This window comes from Manis pentadactyla, chromosome 14 (assembly GCF_030020395.1).
Source record: "Manis pentadactyla isolate mManPen7 chromosome 14, mManPen7.hap1, whole genome shotgun sequence".
NCBI classification, from domain to species: domain Eukaryota; kingdom Metazoa; phylum Chordata; class Mammalia; order Pholidota; family Manidae; genus Manis; species Manis pentadactyla.
In genome coordinates, this window is record NC_080032.1 from 31643021 (window position 1) to 31665045 (window position 22025).

Below are 22025 nucleotides of genomic sequence, written 5' to 3' on the forward strand. Positions count from 1 at the left end.
GAAGTTTTCAAGGGGGCCAAATTGGCTTGGTCTGAGTATCCCATTTCAGACCAAAGAAAGACCCTCCACTGTTACCTAGTCACAATTCATACCAGGTGTTTTACCTGGGTCTTGCTTAGATTGAGTTACATTCCCACACTTTTCATATCTTAGCAGATGAAGAAGTAGGAAGCATCCCTAGGAAACAAAGCAATTCACTAAGACAGTAAATTGAATCAGACCCTCCATGTCTAGAACTCATCCTGCTAAGTCCTTAAAAGCACTCCTTTCTCTCTTCCTTTCAGACGCTTTCTTAATTATTTTGTTTTCTAAAATTCTATATTGCAGTTTGGTGTTAATAAATTGTAGAAACAGCTATTTAGATCAAAAGTGCTTCTAATTTCTAAAGATTAACTTCCTATACTAACAAATTCCAACACTCAACATCAGAGTTTTAATTAGCAAAACATAATAATAATATTATAGTTATAAGGAAGTATAATGAAATGATTATAATATTGACACACTTAAGTGAACTTATTCTAACCATGATGACCACCTGGCTGATGGGTCTAAGAGTGACAGTTGCAAATCACAATTTAATCGGCTTATTAAGTTCTACAAAAGTACAATGTTGCTAAATCAAATATATGTTTTCCTTTTAAATATTTTGGATGAAAACACTGATGTGAAAGAAGGTAGCCTGTACAGATTTCTGTTAACTCTGGTTATTCATATTTCCTAATGATTCAGAGACCTGCTTATCACTCCTTTCACCCTGCTCCAGCTGTGGGACCCCATCAGTTCCCACAACACAGCACACTCCTCCATTCTGCTCCAGACCTTCCCCTACACAGTGTTCCCCTTCCTGGATCCCTTGTCCCACCCTGCCCTGAGACCACCCTACTCCCTTTTCACCTGGCTAACGATCATCAGGTCTCAGATGATCACCACCTCCTGAGTGAAGTCTTTGATAACCCCACTGCACCGATTCTCCCACAAAAAAGGTTACATTCTCCTGGTGCTTGTTCCCATAGCACCTGATACTTCCACATGGCACCCTACACATTTCTAATTATTTAACGGTAATGTTTCCTTATTAGCCATAAGGCCAATATGAGCAAAGAACTGACAGTTTGATTCACTAACATACTTGTAATCAGTAAGTACTTGACAAATGGCATTTTCATTGAGCTTTCAATCTTGGCACATTTTACTTCTATTTTAAAAACATTTTAAAGTTGTGCTTAGTTCTGGCTTTTGTGTCCTAAATATTGTGTACTGTATCTCTTCACTTTAAATGTTTATTCACTTTATAATTAAAAAACCAAGATTTCATTTTCCTAAAAAGATGTAAACTTTTTAAAGTATTTTAAAAGATTTAGATGGAAATTATGATGACTAAAACATTTAAGGAATTACAAAAAGAGTTAATGACTGAACCATGTTTGAAGATTATTCTACAGTAGATCTGCTGAATGCTAACCTGGAAAAACTGGGCACTGTCCCAGGAAATGTAAGACCAGAAAGGACAGACAGGTACATTTAAAAGACACTCCAAAAAAAAGACACTCCACCTAGCAACATGTCCTGCTCCTTCTGTGATTAGGACATATACTCACTGCAAAAGAAACAGGGATTCTTAAAAAACAAAAAACAAAAAAAATTCTGCTTACAGAGCAGAATGGGCTAGCACACAGGTACAAGAGAATTAAGCAGATAATTTATTCCTGTTCATCAGAGCAAAACATTAAAAACTTTGTATCATACAGTTTTGTAAATGACAAATGAAGAAAATTATGCTATAGGTGATCAATAACGAAAGATACAATATTACCTAATATTCCCATATCTGTCCATACTGAAAGAACCATGCTTGACCACCATCTTGACAGGTGGTTGGTGTTAGCAAGGATTCCAACCATCATATGAACAGGGCCTTTAACAAAGCAATCCAGTTTCTCCAGTGTGTCACTAATGGGATTGAAACAAAAAGGTGATTCTGGCTACACTGAAAAGCATCAAATAACAAGGGATTATTATTACTAATGACTAAAATTTCTCATACACCTACCACATGTCAGCACAGTGGTGGATGCTTTGCACATGTCATCACATTACTGCTCCCCAGTACCCTGAAATGCAAAAGGTATCCCCACAGAACAGAAAAGTAAAGAGATTCAATGAGTTGAAACATTTGCCCAATGACATACACCTGCTAAGTAGGAAAGCTGGAATTTAACCCTAAAGTCTATGCTCTTTACAGCCTTTCTGGTGAAGGGAGGTGTCAGGGAAGTATGGTATTAAAACTGCCAACTAAACACACACAGATTCTCTTTTCTGGAACCCTACATTCTGGAAGGGAAAATCATGCTCCAACACAAAACACATATGCAAACAAAATCCAAGCAGACCAGTAATGGGAAGGGTGGATGGATCCATCACTCACTAGCCCTCCCAATCTTACTACTACAAATTCAAATCCACGCCTTGGCAAAATGTCTAACTTACTACATGGTAAGGCCTTCAGGTAACCTAATGAAATGTTCAAGCTATACATGCCAATGGGCTACTCTCTACAATCAGCAATACTTACATTCTAAGGACTCAGGCAGAAATAATTATGTATATTTTACAGGATGAAGCACATAATTAATTATGTTGTTAATAATGGAGATCAAGATTTTCTGTCCAAGAGAAAAGAAATTCAAGTAGAATTTTTAGAAAGTTCCAGAAGTCCATAATGTTAATCTTGAACTAGAAGTGTTAAAGTCAAATCATGATTTAGTTATGCTTCCTGAATACCACTGCCCGGAAGAAAGTCCAGAGCTCCTTACAGTACTGGCTGACTCTGGGTATGGGAAAAGCAATGTAAACATGAGCCTAGGAAATTTTGAACCAGAAGAACAAGGAACTAATCAAAGACTGATGGATTCATGTCAAAAGGACACAAGTAAACTTCAAGGGAGTCCCACTGTCAAAATTTGGGCATCAAAAGAACAGAGTATAATGCCTAAAAGACACTAAATATACAAAAATCCTTGGGATTATATAACAATACTCAAAAAAAATGAAAGCGTCCCACAGCTGGCAAAAGGGAGTTAAAAAAAAAAACCTCTCATTTACCACCACTGGAGATGATTATTAAGCCAGCTCTTAACTCTGAAAATTGGTCCTTAAAGAAGAATAATTTCTCCTGTATTTTCAATAAGAACCACAGTACAGATTAATCAAAGAGCCCCAGTTAATAAAGTTCCTTTACCCGGAAGAATGCGAGTTCATAAATGTTAAAAAAAAAAAGGATGCAGTAAGAAAACCACCATTCTGCAACCTCTGACAGAAACACAGGTTTTTAAAGGATGCAGAAACCAGGAGAGGAAAGATTTATGGGGAACTGGATACTCATAGTGCCAAAGTATCACCGCACAGATTACTTGCTAACTACAAAAGGAAAAAAAGTTACCCTTTCCATGGAGAAGCCTGACCGGCACAACCTTAAGCAATCAAAATTAACATCACTATTAAAAATACAACCAGATAGCAAACTCTTCCTATTGTGATGCAATATGAAATACACAGCACCACCTATAAAATATTCTGCCCCAAAATATTTAACTCCTATCTAATTGAAGTTAATTAGCCTTTAGGTCTAACTTTCAATTTGCAAGAAATAAAGGAATGTAAATCAAGTTAAACATCACCAAAAAGAAATAACCAGATAAATCCAAAATGTGAAATATTCTACAAGATAGTTATCATCAGACCCTTCAGACCAGAGCCCTCAACTAGTTTATGTCAAGGAAGAGAGGAAGAAGGAGGGAACCAGTATAGTTTAAGAGATCTAAGAGGCATGATGACCTCATGCAGTGTGTGAGACCTCTCAGCTCACACAGTAGCATCTTGAAAGATACTAACAGTATTTCAGTAGCTCCTCAAATGCAAATGTCCATGAAAACCAAGTCAGGACAAAAATGAAGGGCACCTTTATTAATTTTCCAACCCATGGATGTTAACACTTCACAGCACTCCACTCACCTCCGCTTAGCAGCCTCATGACTAGCCACAGCTCATCTTTCACCACAAAAGATGTGTAGTAAGACACAATATTGGGATGGTGGCACTGACTCATGGCTTGAATTTCTTTCTACAAAGAAGAGAAAACATGATCATTCATTATGTCAAGCCTAAGACAACACTATGAGTTAGTGAATCACAACTTGGGAATCCCAAGACTATATCACAACCTTTGGGAGATCTCCATGGCCTTGACCTCTGAGTATTTAAACCAAAACCTACCTAGTTTCTCTCAGTTCACTGACTCCTCTTTACACTAGTAATTTCAGAGACTAAAAACATGCTCTACTATCACAGCCTGCACAGCACCACACAGGGCTCCCCTGAGACACACACTTTCACTTCAAGATTCTCTTGAAGAAACATCTTGGGAAATCTGGTTTTACAGGAACAGAGGATAATTACTAATCAACAGAAGGTGGTTTTATGTTTCTGAGTTTTGTTTTCAAAATATTGTTTCATCCCATTTTAGTGCAATGATAAACAAATCTCACTCTAAAGAGAAATACACTGAAATAGGGCAAGATCATAAACTAAATTCAAAGTAGGAACTTGAGCCACAACTCTAAGCTCACTCTATCTCAGTTTGTGAATTTAAATTGGATTTGGGGTAAAAAAAAACACCTTGTAAAGCCCTGAATGATCAGGGTCCTGATTGCCTCTCTAGCCTCATCTCCCTCCCTTCACTAGCCCTACCCCAACACACCCCAGTCCTATGGTGCAGCCATCCTAAACTTCAAGTAAGCCATTCTTCTAACCATGGACACTTAACCCTTTTTTTCCCTCTGCCTCAAATACACTTACCTCATTACTTTTGACCTAAAAATACCAATTCTTCCCTCTGATATCAGCAAAATATCATCTCCTCCCAGTCAGCTCAAGTTAGGTGTCTCCTGGTTTCCAAGGTCCCTGAATATCTCCTTACATCATGGCACGTAATGTACTAGGTGCTCATTTGTTTGTTCTTCCTTGCTAGACTGACAGCTCTGTGAAAGCAAGTACTTAAAAGCAGATCCCTAAACACTGTGGAACTTATCATATTATACTGTCACTGCCTATTTATTTTTCTGCATCCCTCACACAACTTTAAGTTCAAAGAGAGCTAAGACTCCGTATTCCTGGCCCTTACCATTGTGCCTGGTACAGAATACCTTCAATAAATATTTGTTGACTAAATGAATGCTACAACACTTTTTGTAGCTTTTTACTTACTCATGTACTTGCCCTATGCCCTTGGTATTTGTTCAGTAAGATAAATCCTGTAAAAGTTGCCCATAATTCCTAATTCACAAGTGCTTGATAAATGCTAGTTTTTCTTTTCTCAGTTTTTCTATTTGAACGTAAATTCCCTCACAGCAAGGACCTTGTTGTATGCATTTCTGCTACCCCCAAAGTCACCAGCAGTCTTCTGTACTAAAAGCTCAGGGACTAGGAAGGAAAAGGAAGGAAAGACTAAAGAGTGAGCGCCTGCCTACTGACATAGTTACCCAGACTCAAGGAGAGAAGAAAGTGTGTGTGTGTGTAGAAGAGGGATTACAGGGACACTTATACTGGCCAGATGTAAAGACATTAAATGTGACAAGAATCCATAGGGAAGAACAGTTAAGGTAAGCAAAAAGGCTTCTCAGAGGAGGTGGGAACTAGATTTAGTTCTGCAGGACATGGGAGAAATTGGAGCAGTACCAGGTGAGAGGCATATATAATTACCACAACAAGAGACAAAATATGCAAGACATATTTCAGGACATAAAAGTACACCTAGCCTAGGGTAAGTAGGTCATGCTTTCAACAGATATTTACCAAGTGCCTCCTGTGTGCCAGGCACGGTACATGGTGCTTGGCCACAATGGGAAGCCCTCATGAAACTTATAGTCTGCTGAAAACACTAGATGTCTACTAATTTACAACACAAATGATCAACAGTTTGACAGGGAAGTAGTAGATGTTACAGGATTTCACTAGAGAGGCACTTTATCAAAAAAGAGGAGAGGTAATCAGAGAAGGCTTCCTCTAAGAGGTTTTACTGCACTGCTACTGCAGTAGGAAAGATGAATAGGTTTTTATGGTTTTTGACTCTTGAATTACCTGGGACCCTATCATAAAGGACCAGCCATGGAAAGGCATCAAAGGTTATATATACAGTTTCTCAAAAATTACTCTAGCTGCAATGTAGAAAATAAAAAAGAGAAAGCATGACTAAAGGCAATGACCCGGTTTAAGACTGCTACCATGGCCTGGGCGAGGGCAACAGTGGCCTGAAAAATGATGAATTGCTAATTTCTCACTGTCCTATGGTTATAGTACTGTTAGACATTGGGTGAACAGCACATGGGAACTTTCTGTAATGCGTTTGCAACTCTTCTGTAACCTTCTCCAAGTAGAAGGCTTTTTTAAAAAAAGTGGCAATATGAATGAAAAGAAAGGGAAGAGTCAAGAGACAATACTCAAGAGGTATAAACAATGGGACTTGGTGCCTAACTGGATGGGGGAGGTGAGAGACAGAAGTCACAGGGGAGAGAGATTAATGCCAGAAGGTGGGGGTTCAATTGTAAAAGGCTTTAAATGTTAAGCTAAGGCTTTTGAACTTCATCCTGGAAAAGGGGGCTCCACAAAGGGTTTCTAATATGAGACTGACAAAAACCCATAAAATTCAAAGATTGAAAGGGCCTGAAATATTCCTTTCCTTCCATCCCTTTAAAAGGAAAAGAGGGACCTTCCTTTACAGTAACTCCACTGGGGCTATCTTTTCCCTTTCCTTTCAGAAAAAAGGCTTGTGTTCAAGTACTTTCCAAGAGTGCTACATTCATTCTGACTCCCATTTTCCAGCAGCAAACTCAACACACGAAGTGAATGCCACCCTACTGATAAGGGCTTTCTTGGGAGTCGTCTTTTCGGACTCCCACCTGGACTCTGCAGCTCTTCACCTGAGGCTTCCTGAGGCCCTCCTCAGAGATGACGTCTCACATTCTCACAACACTCACTGTTGACTTCTAACCTCTCCCTAGTTTTCTGATTGCCCGGATGAAGGCAGTTTCCCCCACTTCACCCAATTCAGTCATCTCCAAGTGATGTCCAATCATTCATTCATTCATTCATACAGAGTGAATAAAATCAAGGCTCTGACCGCACAAAATGCTAACTTTCAAATGAGCAACTTTCCATCTATAAATTCTGAGGGATCTATTTCTTCCTTTCATTTATCATGTCACTGCCTCAGCTTCATCTCGATACTGCTTTGTGTAGCCTGGTGTACCTCCAACTGTGGGCTACAGCCCACATGGGTCATGAGAAAAATTTAGTGGATAATGCTTGAAACAAAGAATGAGAAAAAAAAAAGAACATCAGAGTGCATTCTACATGATATAATGAAGAACTGTTTTATCAAGATTTGTTTCAGCTATGTTAACATTTATGAATATTAATGTATTGATTAATACATTAATATTAATAATGTATAAAAGAACTCTTTCTTGACTCTAACCCCCTGCCTGCCAGGTCTCCATCCCTGTCTATCCAGTCTCCTGCCTGGTGGCTCAGAACACAAACATCTCCACAAAGACCTCCTTGCTGAGAAGGGCTCCTTCTCTTACTTCATCCAAACTTCACAGCTGTCCCAGGCATCTGTCCCACTTTCTTGTATAGCAAACAAGAGCTTTAGCTCTTCGCCTAGATAGTGAGTGTCTAAGGTAGACAGAGAAACATTTTAAGTGTGTTAATATTCCGCTCAAATATCTGTCCAGTGACTCCAGTCCTAGCATCTACCTAGAAAAGAAAAAGCTCAGAATACTGCACAGCGTGCCTGTTTTAGAGAAAAGCCTGTGAGTAAAATATCTATAAAAAACAAGCGTAGTGAGACTTGACAGCTGGCGTGCCCATCACACTTAGCAGTGTCAGCCAGGAGAACAGCTGACAAGAAAGGAGCAACATGCTGCCTCCTCATTCATGTCTGGCACACACGGTATGACCTGTAATCCCATTCATTTCCAGTGCACTCTGTACCTTTTCTAATAATAATGACAGTTTTCAAATAAATTTAAAATTATAACACTAAAAGTTTGGTAGTTGACCTAACAGGCTTTTCTTAGGTAAAATTAAGGGGTCATCTCTCTCAAAAAAGGTGCCATTCACAGTCAGACCCCAGATCCCAAAAAGACAGACACCACAAGTAAATCAGACATCCTTTACAATCCTGATATTTTTGCAGGATTTAATGGGATCTTACATGTTTACCTGCTTACCCCCCCACACAAAGAGCCAATTATCTTTAACTTGCTCTACTGAAAGTCACTTCGTCCTTCTCACCTATTTGCCAAATATACAAAGACTGTATTTGCAATGTGAAGCTTACTGGACCATATAACCAATTTTTTCTCTTATCAACTTTATAAAGTTCACATTCCTCTGAAAGGAAGGCCCTAGTGTAGTAACACAAACACCACTTCCAAGAATGTCCAATGACATGAGAAGATACGTTGTTTCTGCTCTTGAACTAAGATCACAATCATCTTGTTGTTATTATATGGAGTTGAAAATAACAGACTTGACTCACAAAGATCTGATTTTTAATCCAGACTCTGTCACTTAGCATAAATTTACTTCCCTCATCTATAAAATGGAGCGATGATCTGTCTCACAGAGCTGTTTACAGGGTCAAGCACACTTAAGTGTCTGGCACTGAAAAAATGTTTACTATTAACATCACATGAACTCAGCCAAGTTATTTAAACTTGGAGCCTCAGTTTCTTTAATCATGAAGTAATAAATAGTAAGACTTACCTTCATCTCTACACTCTCCTGATGGATTAGGTTAAACTAATGCAAATGACGTGCTGAGCTGCTCAGAGTCCAGTCTCAATATATAGGTTGAAAATTTTGTTTTTCTTAAAGAGATTTTGTTTACAATGCAGTTTACATTTGAATGATCACTGCAGGTCAAATGTCCAAATGGTACCCTAAGGAACCCCTGGCATCTGTAAGTCCCAGATCATCAGAGGGCTTCCAGGGCACCCGGTCAGGTGTGTCCTTTAACCGAGGGTTCAAGATCACTCCAGCAACCACCCCTGAAGCTTCTGCTCCTATGTTACCAACTCCTAAGAAAATGCATTTTTTGTATCTGCTGAAAGTTCAGTATACAATTCTATTACCTCTTTTCCTTTTATGCCAATAATTTCCTAATATTCGGTACAGACGACACCAAAAATTAAATTCACTCTGGGACAGTGGAAAAACTTCAGGACTGCCAGATCATCCCAGTCCTAGTTTCTGCTCTATCACTGGCTGCACATGATCTTAGAGCAGCTCCTTAATAAAGAAACAGTGTTAGCTCACATTTGTATGGCAGTTTATGGTTTTCAGATACTGTATCATCTGACCCTCAAGAAAAACCTCATGAGGCACACAAAGCAGGTATCATTATTTCCACTTTAAACAGAGAAACTGAGAATTTATAAAGTTAAATGATCTGAAAATCTATCCCACATCCCTTGCTGAGCATGTAGGATATACTTAAAACTACTCTGGGTGTCATGATACAAAAAGGAAGTACAAAATGGTCCCAGTGTGGCTAGACTTTAATACTACAGAATACCTCCTACAGCTACTGATCCAAGGGACTCTCTCCTCGCCTCTGGGGAAGCCAGCACTGCCCAGGGGTCACTCTATCGCTCATCTTGCATCAGTGGTCTGGATGCAGACCAGCATCCTGTTTCTTGGAGGCAAAAAGCATTTTAAAGGATGCACCATCTCACCCAGGAATCACAACTGCACAATCCTACCTTAAGAGTAGAGAGAGGGAGGAGCAGTATTTGTAAAGACAAAAAGAGAAAACAAGGTGACCTGTCGAATACAATAATAGGTTGAACAAAGTGCTGTCTGCCTATTCAATGGAATACTACATTCATAATAAAAATAACTTTAACATTTGTAGATACAAAATTCTATGATAAGTTTTTCAATGAAAAGAGCAATTATATCATTACCATAAAACACAAAGGTGTTTTCCTCTCCAGTTACCCAATTTTTATAAATTTTACAATACCCATTACTTATTAATGTAGAAATTGCACTTTAAAAAAAAATAGAAAACTTCACATTACCTCCCACTCTAATATGAATATTCAAGAGTTTATCTCTCCATATAAAAACATGAGACATGCATACCAGGAGTTCATCCATGCTAGTTTGACATTTCTCAAGGTTTATCCGTTTGATTGCCACTTTCTCCTTTTTAGGGGCACAATATGCCGCTTGGACCACAGCTGTTGCTCCACTCCCTGAAGATAAATACATAAATGAGCAAATAAATAATCAGATCAAACATGACATTTCTAATTTTCACCTAATTTACAGGGAAAGAACAACCCTCCTCTTGTTCCCATCCTCAACAACAGATACAGGGAAACACTCTAAAATGTGGGGTGTCAGTAAAAGCAAGAGCCTCAGCCCCATCATGGAACTGCCAATGAGTCCCACTGGAGGTTCAAGCTCACTACGGCCCAGTGCTAGAATACGATGGCATAGGCCCACACTTCCCTGCCCCTCTCCTCTAAATACAACTAAATGTCCTAGAAATAATTCAACTGACAAGCATAGAATGACTGAGAGGCACAAGATGGTAGGCTGGCTAGGGACCTCAGGATGTCAGGAAAGCACCTCTGTGGTTCATGGGGCTGTCCTTTCATCTCCCATCCACCCATGATGGCCACAATAGCCTGCAACCCTGAGCCACCAACAGGGATAGAGACAAATGAGAAACCCTGCTTTTGGGCCATAGGCCCGTGAAAGGGAAGCTCAGAAGAACCCAACAGGGGAGAAAGATTCCTCAAACTCTACCCAGGACAGTGCAGGGTCAACCCCCACAGCACAGCACTGACAGGGTTTTCACCCCTACCCAGACAGCAGCAGGCCAGATTCACTACTGGGGCAACTGGGTCCCTGTCCCGCACCTGGGGCAATGCCCAGTCATCTGCCCTTGGTAGCAGCAGAGCTGGGGGCCCATAGCCACCAGTCAACCCAGGTCACCAACTGTAGCAATCAAACAGGTATTCCTGTGGTGCCAGAAGAACAAAGCAGAAAAGACCAGCACTGAGAGCTCTGAAATCAAGTTACCATAGGAATTACACAGCCCACAACAGCAGGCCAGGAACTATGCACTGAGCCTAAACATGGTAACTGCCTACTGAGAATGAGGCCCCAACATTAATGTCCTGAATGTCAAGGATACAACACAAATTTTTTAAAACCACATGTCATAAAAAGAACCAGGAAAACACACTTGGATGAGAAAAGACAATCACTGTGGGGCCAATACCAAAATGAATCACATGTTGGAATTATTTGACAAGAGGTTTAAAGTAGCCAACTTAAGAATGCTTCAACAAACAACTAAGAATTCTCTCAAATAAAAAGAAAATCTCAGCAAAGAAACATGTTATTTTTTAAAGTACCAAATCAAAATTATACAACTGAAACATATAATTTCCAAAATAAAAAATGTGCTGGATAGGCTAAACTGTAGAGTAGAGATGACAGGATAAATTTGGTGAACTTGAGGACAAGATCAATAGTTTACTCAATCTAACCAACAGACAGAAAATAGACTGCAAAAAAGAACAAGAGCTTCGGGAGCAGTGTTAGAATAATAACAGATCTGAAGTCCGTGTGGCAAGTAGAATAATGGCTTCCCAACCCCAAAGATGTCTGTGTCTTAATCCTAAAAACCTGTGGATTTTACCTTCATGGCAAAGGATTATTTTATGTGTTATACAATTACATCAAGTGTTATATAACTACATTAAGAATGGGAAGACCATCCTGGCTTATCTAGATGGGCCCAATGTCATTACAAAGGTCTTTAAAAGAAGGAGGCAGGAGAGTCAGAGTCAGAGGAGATGGGCAATGAAAGCAAAGGTCAGTGTGACGGAGCCCTGAGCCAAGGAGCAAGCACTGATGCATGAACAACATGGATGAAAACATTATCTCCATTACCTGAGCCAACCACAACAGATCCTTTATTCTAAGACTCCATCTACATGAACAGTCCAGAGAAGGCAAATTCAGGGACAGAACATAGATTAGTGGTTGTCAGGGGCTGGGAAAAGAGGAGGATGGAAGTTACTGCCTAATGCGTAGAGGATTTTTTTTCTAGGGTGATGAAAACGATCTGGAATTAGACAGTGGCTGGAAAACACTGTGTATGTACCCCAAAACAATGACTTGTTTTTTAAATGGCAAATTGTATGTTACACGAGTTTCATGACAAAATTTTTTTAAATTTAAGGGCATAGGGCATACTACAAACAACTTCAGCTCATAATTCAAGGATTTAGAAAAAAGGAATAAATTCTTTCAAAAACTCAGCTAAGATGCAGTAGATAACCTGAATAATCCTGTTAACTATTAAAGAAATCAAATTTATACTTTAAAAGTTCCCCCAAAGAAATCTCCAGGCCCACATGGTTTCACTGGGGAATTTTACAAAACATTGACAGAAGTATTACAACATCTTCCAGGAATAAAAGCAGCAGGAACAGATCCCAACTCACTTTATGAAGCCAGTATTACCAATATCAAAATCAGACAAAGATATTACAAGAAAAAAAAAATTACAGACCAATACCTCTCATGAACTTAACAAAACATTAGTAAATCAAATACAGCAACAGCTCATACACCACAACCAAGTAGTATGGAAACCAGGTATTCAATGCTGATACAATATTAGAAAAAGTAATAATAAATGCAACGTACTATTATCAACAGGCTGATGAAAAATCGTGATCATATCAATTGACACAGAAAAACATGTTTTAAAAATCCAACATTATTCATGATAAAAGCTCTCAGTAAACCAGGAATACAGGAGAGCTTCTTTAAGTTCATAAAGAACATCTACAGAAAAACTTAGCAGACAACATACTTATGGTGAAAGACTAATGCTTTCTTTCTAAAACTGGGGAAAAGACAAGGATATCCATTCCCATCACCCTTATTCAACATCATACTACTGGAAGTCCTAGCCACCACAATAAAGGAAGAAGAAATAAAAGGCAATCAGATTGGAAAGAAATGTAACTGTCCCTATTTATAGATGACATGATGTCTATAAGGAAAATCCTAAGGCACCCACAAGAAAAGCTCCTAGTACTAATAAGAAAGTTTAGCAAGGTTTCAAGATACAGATCAACATATAAAAACAAACTGCGTTTTTTAATACTAACAACAAATGGAAACCAAAATTTTGAAACAATTATCATTTACAATTGCTCCCCCAAAATGAAGTATTTCAGTATAAACCAGTAAAATATGAACAGGATCTATGCTGAAAATTACAAAATAGCGATGAAAAAAAGCAAGGATGACCATAATAATTGGAGACTTATTACCATAGTCAAATATTAGAAAACTTAACATAGTAAAGATGTCATACTCCCCAAGTCAACTATGTATATAGGTTTAATGCAATTCCTACCAAAATACCAGCAAAGTATTTTGTACACACACATTTATGCTAAAGTTTATCTGAAAAGGGAAGGCCCTAGAAAAGCCAACATACCAGTACAGAACAAAGTTGAAGGATTTATACTATCCAATTTCAAGACTTATTATAGATACAAACCTCCAGTTGTAAAATAAGTCATGGGGATGTAATATACAGTACAGGGAATATACTCATTAAAATTGTCATAACTTTATTCAGCCACAAGAAGAAAACAAATCCTACCATTTGCAACAATATGGATACAGCTAGAGGGTATTATGCTCAGTGAAATAAGCCAGGCAGAAAAAGACAAGTACCAAATGATTTCCTTCATTTGTGGAGTATAACAACAAAGCAAAAACTGAAGGAACAAAACAGCAGCAGACTTACAGAACCCAAGAATGGACTAACAGTTACCAAAGGGAAAGGGACTGGGGAGGGTGGGTACGAAGGGAGGGATTCGGGGATTAAGAGGCATTATGATTAGCACACATAATATAAGGGGGGCACAGGGAAGGAAGTATAGCACAGAGAAGACAAGTAGTGACTCTATAGCATCATACTATGCTGATGGACAGTGACTGTAATGGGGTATGTGGTGGGGACTTGATAATAGGGGGAATGTAGTAACCACAATTTTGCTCAAGTGAAACTTGAGCATAAGATTGTATATCAGTAATATTTAAAATATATACATATATTGTCATAACTTTGTGAAGTGACTAGACTTAACTCAAGGATCACTTTGTAATGTATAAAAATACAGAATCACTATGATGTGCACCTGCAACTCACAAAATACTGTATGTCAATTATACTTCCAAAAAAATACCTTTTACGTTCTCAATATATATTCACTGGTGAATTTTAAAAAAAGACTTATTGCTGTACAGAGTAATCAACGGTATGGTATTGGCAGAGAGAAAGACACACAAAACAGAACAGAGAACACAGAAATCAATTCACACATCTGTGCTCTTTAGACAAAGGTACAAGAGCAATTCAGTGGTGATGGTGATGGATACATATCAGGATGGTTAAAAAGAATTTTTTTTTAAGTGGTAACACCAAGTATTGCTGAGGATGTGGTGAAACTGGATCACTCATGCATTGCTGGTGGGAATATAAAACAATAGTACACCCACTCTGGAACGAAGTTTGTCCATTTCTTTTAAAACTAAAAACCAGACTTGTACAACTGAGCATTTGTACACTTGGGTATTTATCCCAAAGACACAAAAACCTGTTCACACAGAAACTTGGATATGAATGTTCATACCAGGTTTATTCATAACAGCCAAAAACTGGAAAGTACGAATCCATCAGCATCATACACATCAACAAAAAGGACAAAAATCACACGATCATTTCCATAGATGCTGAAAGAGCATTTGACAAAATTCAATATCCATGCATGATAAAAACTCTCAACAAAATGGGTATAGAGGGCAACTACCTCTACATAATAAAGGCCATATATGATAAACCCACAGCCAGCATCATACTTTACAGCAAAAAGCTGAAAGCTTTTCCTTTAAGATTGGGAACAACACAAGGATGCCCACTCTCCCCACTTTAATTCAACATAGTACTGGAGGTCCTGGCCATGGCTATTAGACAACACAAAGAAATAAAAGGTATCCAGATTGGTAAGGAAGAAGTTAAACTATCACTGTTTGCAGATGACATGATATTGTACATAAAAAACCCTAAAGAATCCACCCCAAAACTACTAGAACTAGTAACTGAATTCAGCAAAGTTGCAGGATACAAAATTAATGCACAGAAATCTGTTGCATTCCTATACACTAACGATGAACTAGCAGAAAGAGAAATCAGGAAAACAATTCCATTTACAATTGCATCAGAAAGAATAAATACCTAGGAATAAACCTAACCAAGGAGGGGAAAGACCTATACCCTGAAAACTACAAGACACTCATGAGAGAAATTAAAGAAGACACCAATAAATGGAAATACATCCCGTGCTCATGGATAGGAAGAATTAATATTGTCAGAATGGCCAACCTGACTAAAGCAATCTACAGATTCAATGTAATCCCTAACAAAATTCCAAAGGCATCTTCAACAAACTAGAAAAAACAGTTCTGAAATTCATACGGAACTACAAAAGACCCCCAATAGCCAAAGCAACACTGAGAAGTAGGAATAAAGCTGGGGGGAATTATGCTCCCCAACTTCAAGCTCAACTACAAAGCCACAGTACTCAAGACAATTTGGTACTGGCACAAAAACAGACCCATAGATCAATGGAATGGAATAGAGAGCCCCATATAAACCCAAACATACATATATGGCCAATTAATATACGATAAAAGAGCCATGGATATACAATGGGGAAATGACAGCCTCTTTAACAACTGGTGTTGGGAAAACTGGACAACTACATGAAAGAGAATGAAACTGGATTATTGTCTAACTCCATACACACAAGTAAACTTGAAATGGATCAAAGACCTGAATGTTGAGTCATGAAACCATAAAACTCTTAGGAGAAAACATAGGCAAAAATCTCTTGAATATAAACATGAGCAACTTTTTCCTTAACATATCTCCTCAGGCAAGGGAAACAAAAGCAAAAATGAACAAATGGGACTACATCAATCTAAAAAGCTTCTGCACAGCAAAGGAACCATCAACAGAACAAAAAGGCATCCTACAGTATGGGAGAATATATTCGTAAACTACATATCCATCAAGGGGTCAACATCCAAAATATATAAAGAACTCACAACATGCCTCAACACTGAAAAAGCAAATAACCTGATTGTAAAATGGGCAGCGGATCTGAACAGACACTTCTCCAAAGAAGAAATTCAGATGACCAACAGATTCATGGGAAGATGGTCCACATCTCTAATTATCAGGGAAATGCAAATTAAAACCACAATGAAATATCACCTCACACCAGTTAGGATGGCCAACATCAAAAAGACAAGGAACAACAAATGCTGGTGAGGATGTGAATAAAGAGGAACCCTCCTACACTGTTAGTGGGTATGTAAATTAGTTTGACCATTGTGGAAAGCAATATGGAGGTTCCTCAAAAAACTAAAAATAGAAAGGTCATTTGACCCAGGAATTCCACTCCTAGGAATTTACCCAAGGAAACAAGATCCCAGACTCAAAAAGACATATGTACCCCTATGTTTATCACAGCACTATTTACAATAGCCAAGATATGGAAACAACCTACATGTTCAGCAGTAGATGAATGGATAAAGAAGATGTGATACATATACACAATGGCATATTATTCAGGCATAAGAAGAAAACAAATCCTACCATTTGCAACAACATGGATGGTGCCGGAAATTATTATGCTCAGTGAAATAAGCCAGGTGGAGAAAGACAAGTACCAAATGATTTCACTCATTTGTGGAGTTTAACTACAAAGCAAAACTGAAAAACAAAACAGCAGCAGACTCACAGACTCCAGGAAGGGACTAGTGGTTACCAAACGGGAGATGCTGGGGGACAGAGGGGGGAGAAGGGGATTGAGGGGCATATGATTGGCACACATGGTGTGGGGGCATTACGGGGAAGATAGTGTAACAGAGAAGACAAGTAGTGACTCTGTGCCATACTGCTACCCTGATGGACAGTGACTGTGGTTGGGTGTGTGTGGCAGACTCAATAATATAGGTGAATGCAGTGACCACAATGTTGCTTATGTGAAATCTTCGTAAGACTGTATATCAATGATACCTTAATTTAAAAAATTAAAAAATATAAAACAAAATAAAAATAATAAAAAATAAAAATAAAATGGTGCAGCCACGTTAGAAAGGCATTTGGCACTTCCTCAAAATGTTAAACACAGAGTTACCATTATGACCCACCATTTCCACTCTTAGGTAATACCCAAGAGATTAGAAAACAAGACACCTAAATACTTAGACACAGATAGATGTTCATCACAGTGTTATTCACAAGAGCCAAAAAGTGGAGTTAACCCATGCTGTATGAACTGATGTATTAACAAAATGAAATATATCCACACAATAGTGCAGTCAGCAATAAAAAGGAATAAAGTTTTGACAGATGCTTAAACACAAATGAACTCTGAAAACATGCTAATATGCCAGACACAAGAAGCCAGATAGAGTGAGATTCAATTTATGTAGAGTATTTGACAGGCCAACCCTTAGAGGCAGAAACTGGCTGCCTGGGGCTGGAGGGCAGGGCAATGGGGGTGCTGTTAATGGATACCGGGAGGGTCTCTTTCTGGGGCTGTGAAATCATTCTGGATTAGTTAGTAGTGATGGTTACTGACTCTGAATATGCTGAATTGTACACTTAAAAAGACCAAGTTTTTAGGTATGTGAATTATTATGTTCATACAACTATAAAAAAAACTCAAGTATGCCACCAAATTTCTAACACTAATGTGCTGCAAACATTAAAAATTGGGAACAATTTACATATGCAACTATATTACCCAACAGAATTTGTGTTTGTTACATTAAATCCATTTGAAAATCAATGACTAAAGCCACACACACATAACCATAGTCAACACCATATGAATAAACCCAAATCACAATTACAACAAACTGAAATGCTGCACAAAGCTTACGTAATGCAAAATACAAAGTAAAATCTAATTTCAACAACACATTTACCAACAGTGTGCCTGACCTAGCTAGACAACAGCTTGGGAACACAACGTCTGATAAAAGCAAACCAAGAAGCTACTACTAAAACAGTTTTGTACTTTGTCTGCTTCTTGGCTGTGTCTTTATTCTGCACATGAGTGTGGGGCAGAGTCAGGCAGAAGGGTAGTGCCTGCCATTAAGTCTCCTCCCTCTTCAAAGTCCTGCATGGAACCCTGAAGAAAACTTAACAACTACTCTCCCTTATCTTCAGCAAGAGGCCACTGCCCCAACTCTGAGAAATGCCAGAGAGAAAGGATGCTCATCATGCAGGTCACATACGTGTCTGGCTAAGATGAGGCACTCTTAAGCCGCAGAAGACACAATGTGGCCTCTACAGGGTGACTATGGTCCTAATAACAGACGTCTTCTACTACATACACGGGTTCCCAATTCTTTATCACTGTAACTTCCACATGTGTGCTATCCAGTGGTATTCTTAACCAGTATTACATCTCAAACCAGTATTCTACCACTGGATAATCAAACACTGATTATTTATCTTATGTACACAAATCTGAAACACTAGCTTTAAAAATACTAAAGGCATACCCTACATAAACTAAAACTATACTGGGATTAAAACCACAGATATAAGAACATCTCTATAGATACAGGGATGTTGAAAGTTTAGCTGTTATTAATTCCTAGTCATCATTAAACAGAATTAATTTCACTAATAATGAAACACTATACCCTAGGTATTATTATCAATAATAACTGTTCATATATTTGTAACTTTTTCATATATTAAAGCATCTTCCTTTCACACAAAGATTCACTCACTAAATAAACAAATCTCCCTAGGAGCAAGATACTTAATTCTGCAGTGATTTAACAAATGGCCAAAAGACAAGCTGCTAACATTTCCCACACCTAATGATAACAGACTTGCAGGCTCCAGTTCTTCTATGTCAACAATCACTTTCATCGATTTTCATATGATCTTCCCAGAACAAATGTCAAAATACTGTTCAGCAATGGAAAAATATTTTAAGGTTCTAACACAACAAATTATAGCAAAATCACTACTTTCAATACCACTAAATGAGAATAGCCAATGATGTTCTTTCACTAGAAAATACTTCACAGAATATGGCAATTAACAACATAAAAAAGACATCCTACAGTATGGGAGAATATATTCATAAATGACAGATCCAATAAAGGGTTGACATCCAAAATATATAAAGAGCTCACCCACCTCAACAAACAAGAAGTAAATAATCCAATTAAAAAATGGGCAGAAAATCTGAACAGACACTTCTCCAAAGTAGAAATTCAGATGACCAACAGCACATGAAAAGATGTTCCACGTCGCTAATCATCAGGGAAATGCAAATTAAAAACACAATGAGATATCACCTCACACCAATTATGATGGCCAACATCCAAAAGACAGCAACAAATGTTGGAGAGGATGTGGAGAAAGGGGAACCCTCCTACACTGCTGGTGAGAATGTAAATTAGTTCAACCATTGTGGAAAGCAGTGTGGAGGTTCCTCAAAAAACTAAAAATAGAAATACCATTTGACCCAAGAATTCCACTCCTAGGAATTTACCCTAAGAATGCAGGAGCCCAGTTTGAAAAAGACAGATGCGCCCCTACGTTTATCACAGCACTGTTTACAACAGCCAAGAAATCGAAGCAACCTAAGTGTCCATCAGTAGATGAATGGATAAAGAAGAGGTGGTACATATATACAATGGAATATTACTCACCCATAAGAAGAAAACAAATCCTACCATTTGCAACAACATGGATGGAGCTAGAGGGTATTATGCTCAGTGAAATAAGCCAGGTGGAGAAAGACAAGTATCAAATAATTTCACTCATTATGTGGAATATAAGAACAAAGAAAAAAACTGAAGGAACAAAACAGCAGCAGATTCACAGAACCCACGAATGTACTAACAGTTACCAAAGGGAAAGGGACTGGGGAGGATGGGTAGGAAGGGAGAGACAAGGGGGAAAAGGGGGCATTATGATTAGCACACATACTGTGGGCGGGGGGCACAGAGAAGGCAGTACAACACAGAGAAGACAAGTAGTGATTCTATAGCATCTTACTGCGCTGATGGACAGTGACTGTAATGGAGTATGTGGTGGGGACTTGATGATCGGGGGAGTCTAGTAACCAAAATGTTGTTCATGTAACTGTAGATTAAGGATATCAAAATAATAAAAAGAAAAAAAAGAAAACCTGAAAACTATTTATAATTATTTTAACCACCAATTTTTTGCAAGAATTTAAAAATGTAGGATTAGAGACATAAATTTTTTAAATATTCAACTCTTCTTTAAAGCAGGTTCCTTCATATGAAATTTTTCAAACAAAAAATCAGTTCACTGGGTCCCAATTACCTTTTTTCTTAGGGTAAGTTGAATCACACAGAAAACATCAGTATGCACTGCACACAGTAAAATTAGTTACTTTGTAAAATTTTTTACTTCAGTGTAAAATATACATGCATATGTGTAAAAGACCTCTCGGGAACCCTGCAGTCATCTAAAAGTTTCCACTATAATACCCTCCACTCAGCACTGGCCTGGTATGAAGAATAATATAATGGAAAATGTAAAGCATTTCATCAGAACATCCAATGTCAGATTTTCACCATCTTAAGCTGATGTGCATCCTCAATGCACCAATCCTGATGTCCCCCACCTCCACTCTTCTGTCCTCTTCCAGGCAGGTGTTTACCTGCCGTGTTAGTATACACTGCCCACAGGAAGGGATTAATGCACAAACCCATGAATGAGCTTTCCCCTGAAATCCTTCAAATTGGATAACATCATCTCTTGAGACAGAAATGAAGATGCCCAAAGAAATAAGGAAGACTAAAAGTTTTCAATCTTTCACCTCTTTACTAAACCCAGAAATGTAAAAAGGAGTATAAAAATGGAAGCTATTCCTGTGAAGAAAAATAAGTCAAATGAACCAAATCATTTGAAGACCTTTTCCCCCAAGTTTTGGCCAGCCATCAATGTAACAGATACATATTCTAAAGATTTTGCTTTTAAGCATTTTAGGGAAGGTTTTGTATTCACGAGAGAGCTAACCCAGACTGTTCATTCTGAAAGGTGATTAAGGCACTGTCTCCTGAACCATGGAAAATACAGGAATTTAAAATTTTGTAAGCCCTTCTCTAAATAAAGCCTCTTATCAGAGTCACGTTGAAAATTAGGGCTCCTGGAACTAGTGAGACAACTGTGAGAAAAGTCATCATCATAAAAATGCTACCCTCTCAACGCAAAGATGAGAAAGAACTAAGAGGCGCAGTTAAATGCACTGAGTGCATTCAGGCAGCTGGATGGCTCTGTGATGAATCGTTACTCTCCTGCTCACTCGGGTGTCCTCCCACCTTAAAGGATGGGAGCTCCAGCCAAAATCTCGGACTCTTTCACATTTGATCCAAAGGCAAATCTCAAACTTCAAATTAAGTGATACCAGCATCTGACAGCTTCTCGCCACTCCACTAGTCCCTCTCCCTAGATGAACTCTCCTCCCATCCTTGCACCCTTACAAAACCACTCTCCACACAGCAACCTGAGTTACCACTTTAAAAGCTAAGTCAGGTCATAGTAATCCTCAGCTTAAACCCTGCCATGATTGTCAATCCCACTTGATGTGAAGCCAAGTACCGGCAACGTGCCAGCTCCCTCTCCACCTGGCCGGCCTCCCACCTCCAACTTGCACTGCCCTAGCTGCTCTCACCTCCTCTCCCTTAAGTCACATCATAGGAGCATCCAGTCCACTCAGGGCTCCACTCCGCTGCTCCCACTGCCTGGAATAAACTTCAGCCCAGCTCTACAA

At 38.6% G+C, this 22025-nt stretch overlaps 1 protein-coding gene across 3 annotated transcripts in view; it reads right to left on the minus strand.

The window, feature by feature from the left end:
- The window catches only part of OXSR1 (oxidative stress responsive kinase 1), a 97399-nt gene that overhangs the window by 67840 nt on the left and 7534 nt on the right, over nt 1-22025 (minus strand). For 2 of the 3 annotated variants that reach the window (XR_005032043.2, XM_036921641.2), the window contains exons 2-3: nt 10213-10325; nt 4015-4123 (exon numbers count right to left, since the gene is read on the minus strand). Coding sequence is in view for 2 of the 3 variants with exons in the window: in XM_036921641.2 (XP_036777536.1) it covers nt 4015-4123; nt 10213-10325 (222 nt within the window). In the remaining variant the exon portion in view is untranslated. Of the gene's footprint in view, nt 1-1816; nt 1954-4014; nt 4124-10212; nt 10326-22025 lie in introns of those variants that run through there. The other variant, XM_036921642.2, reaches the window with a different exon arrangement.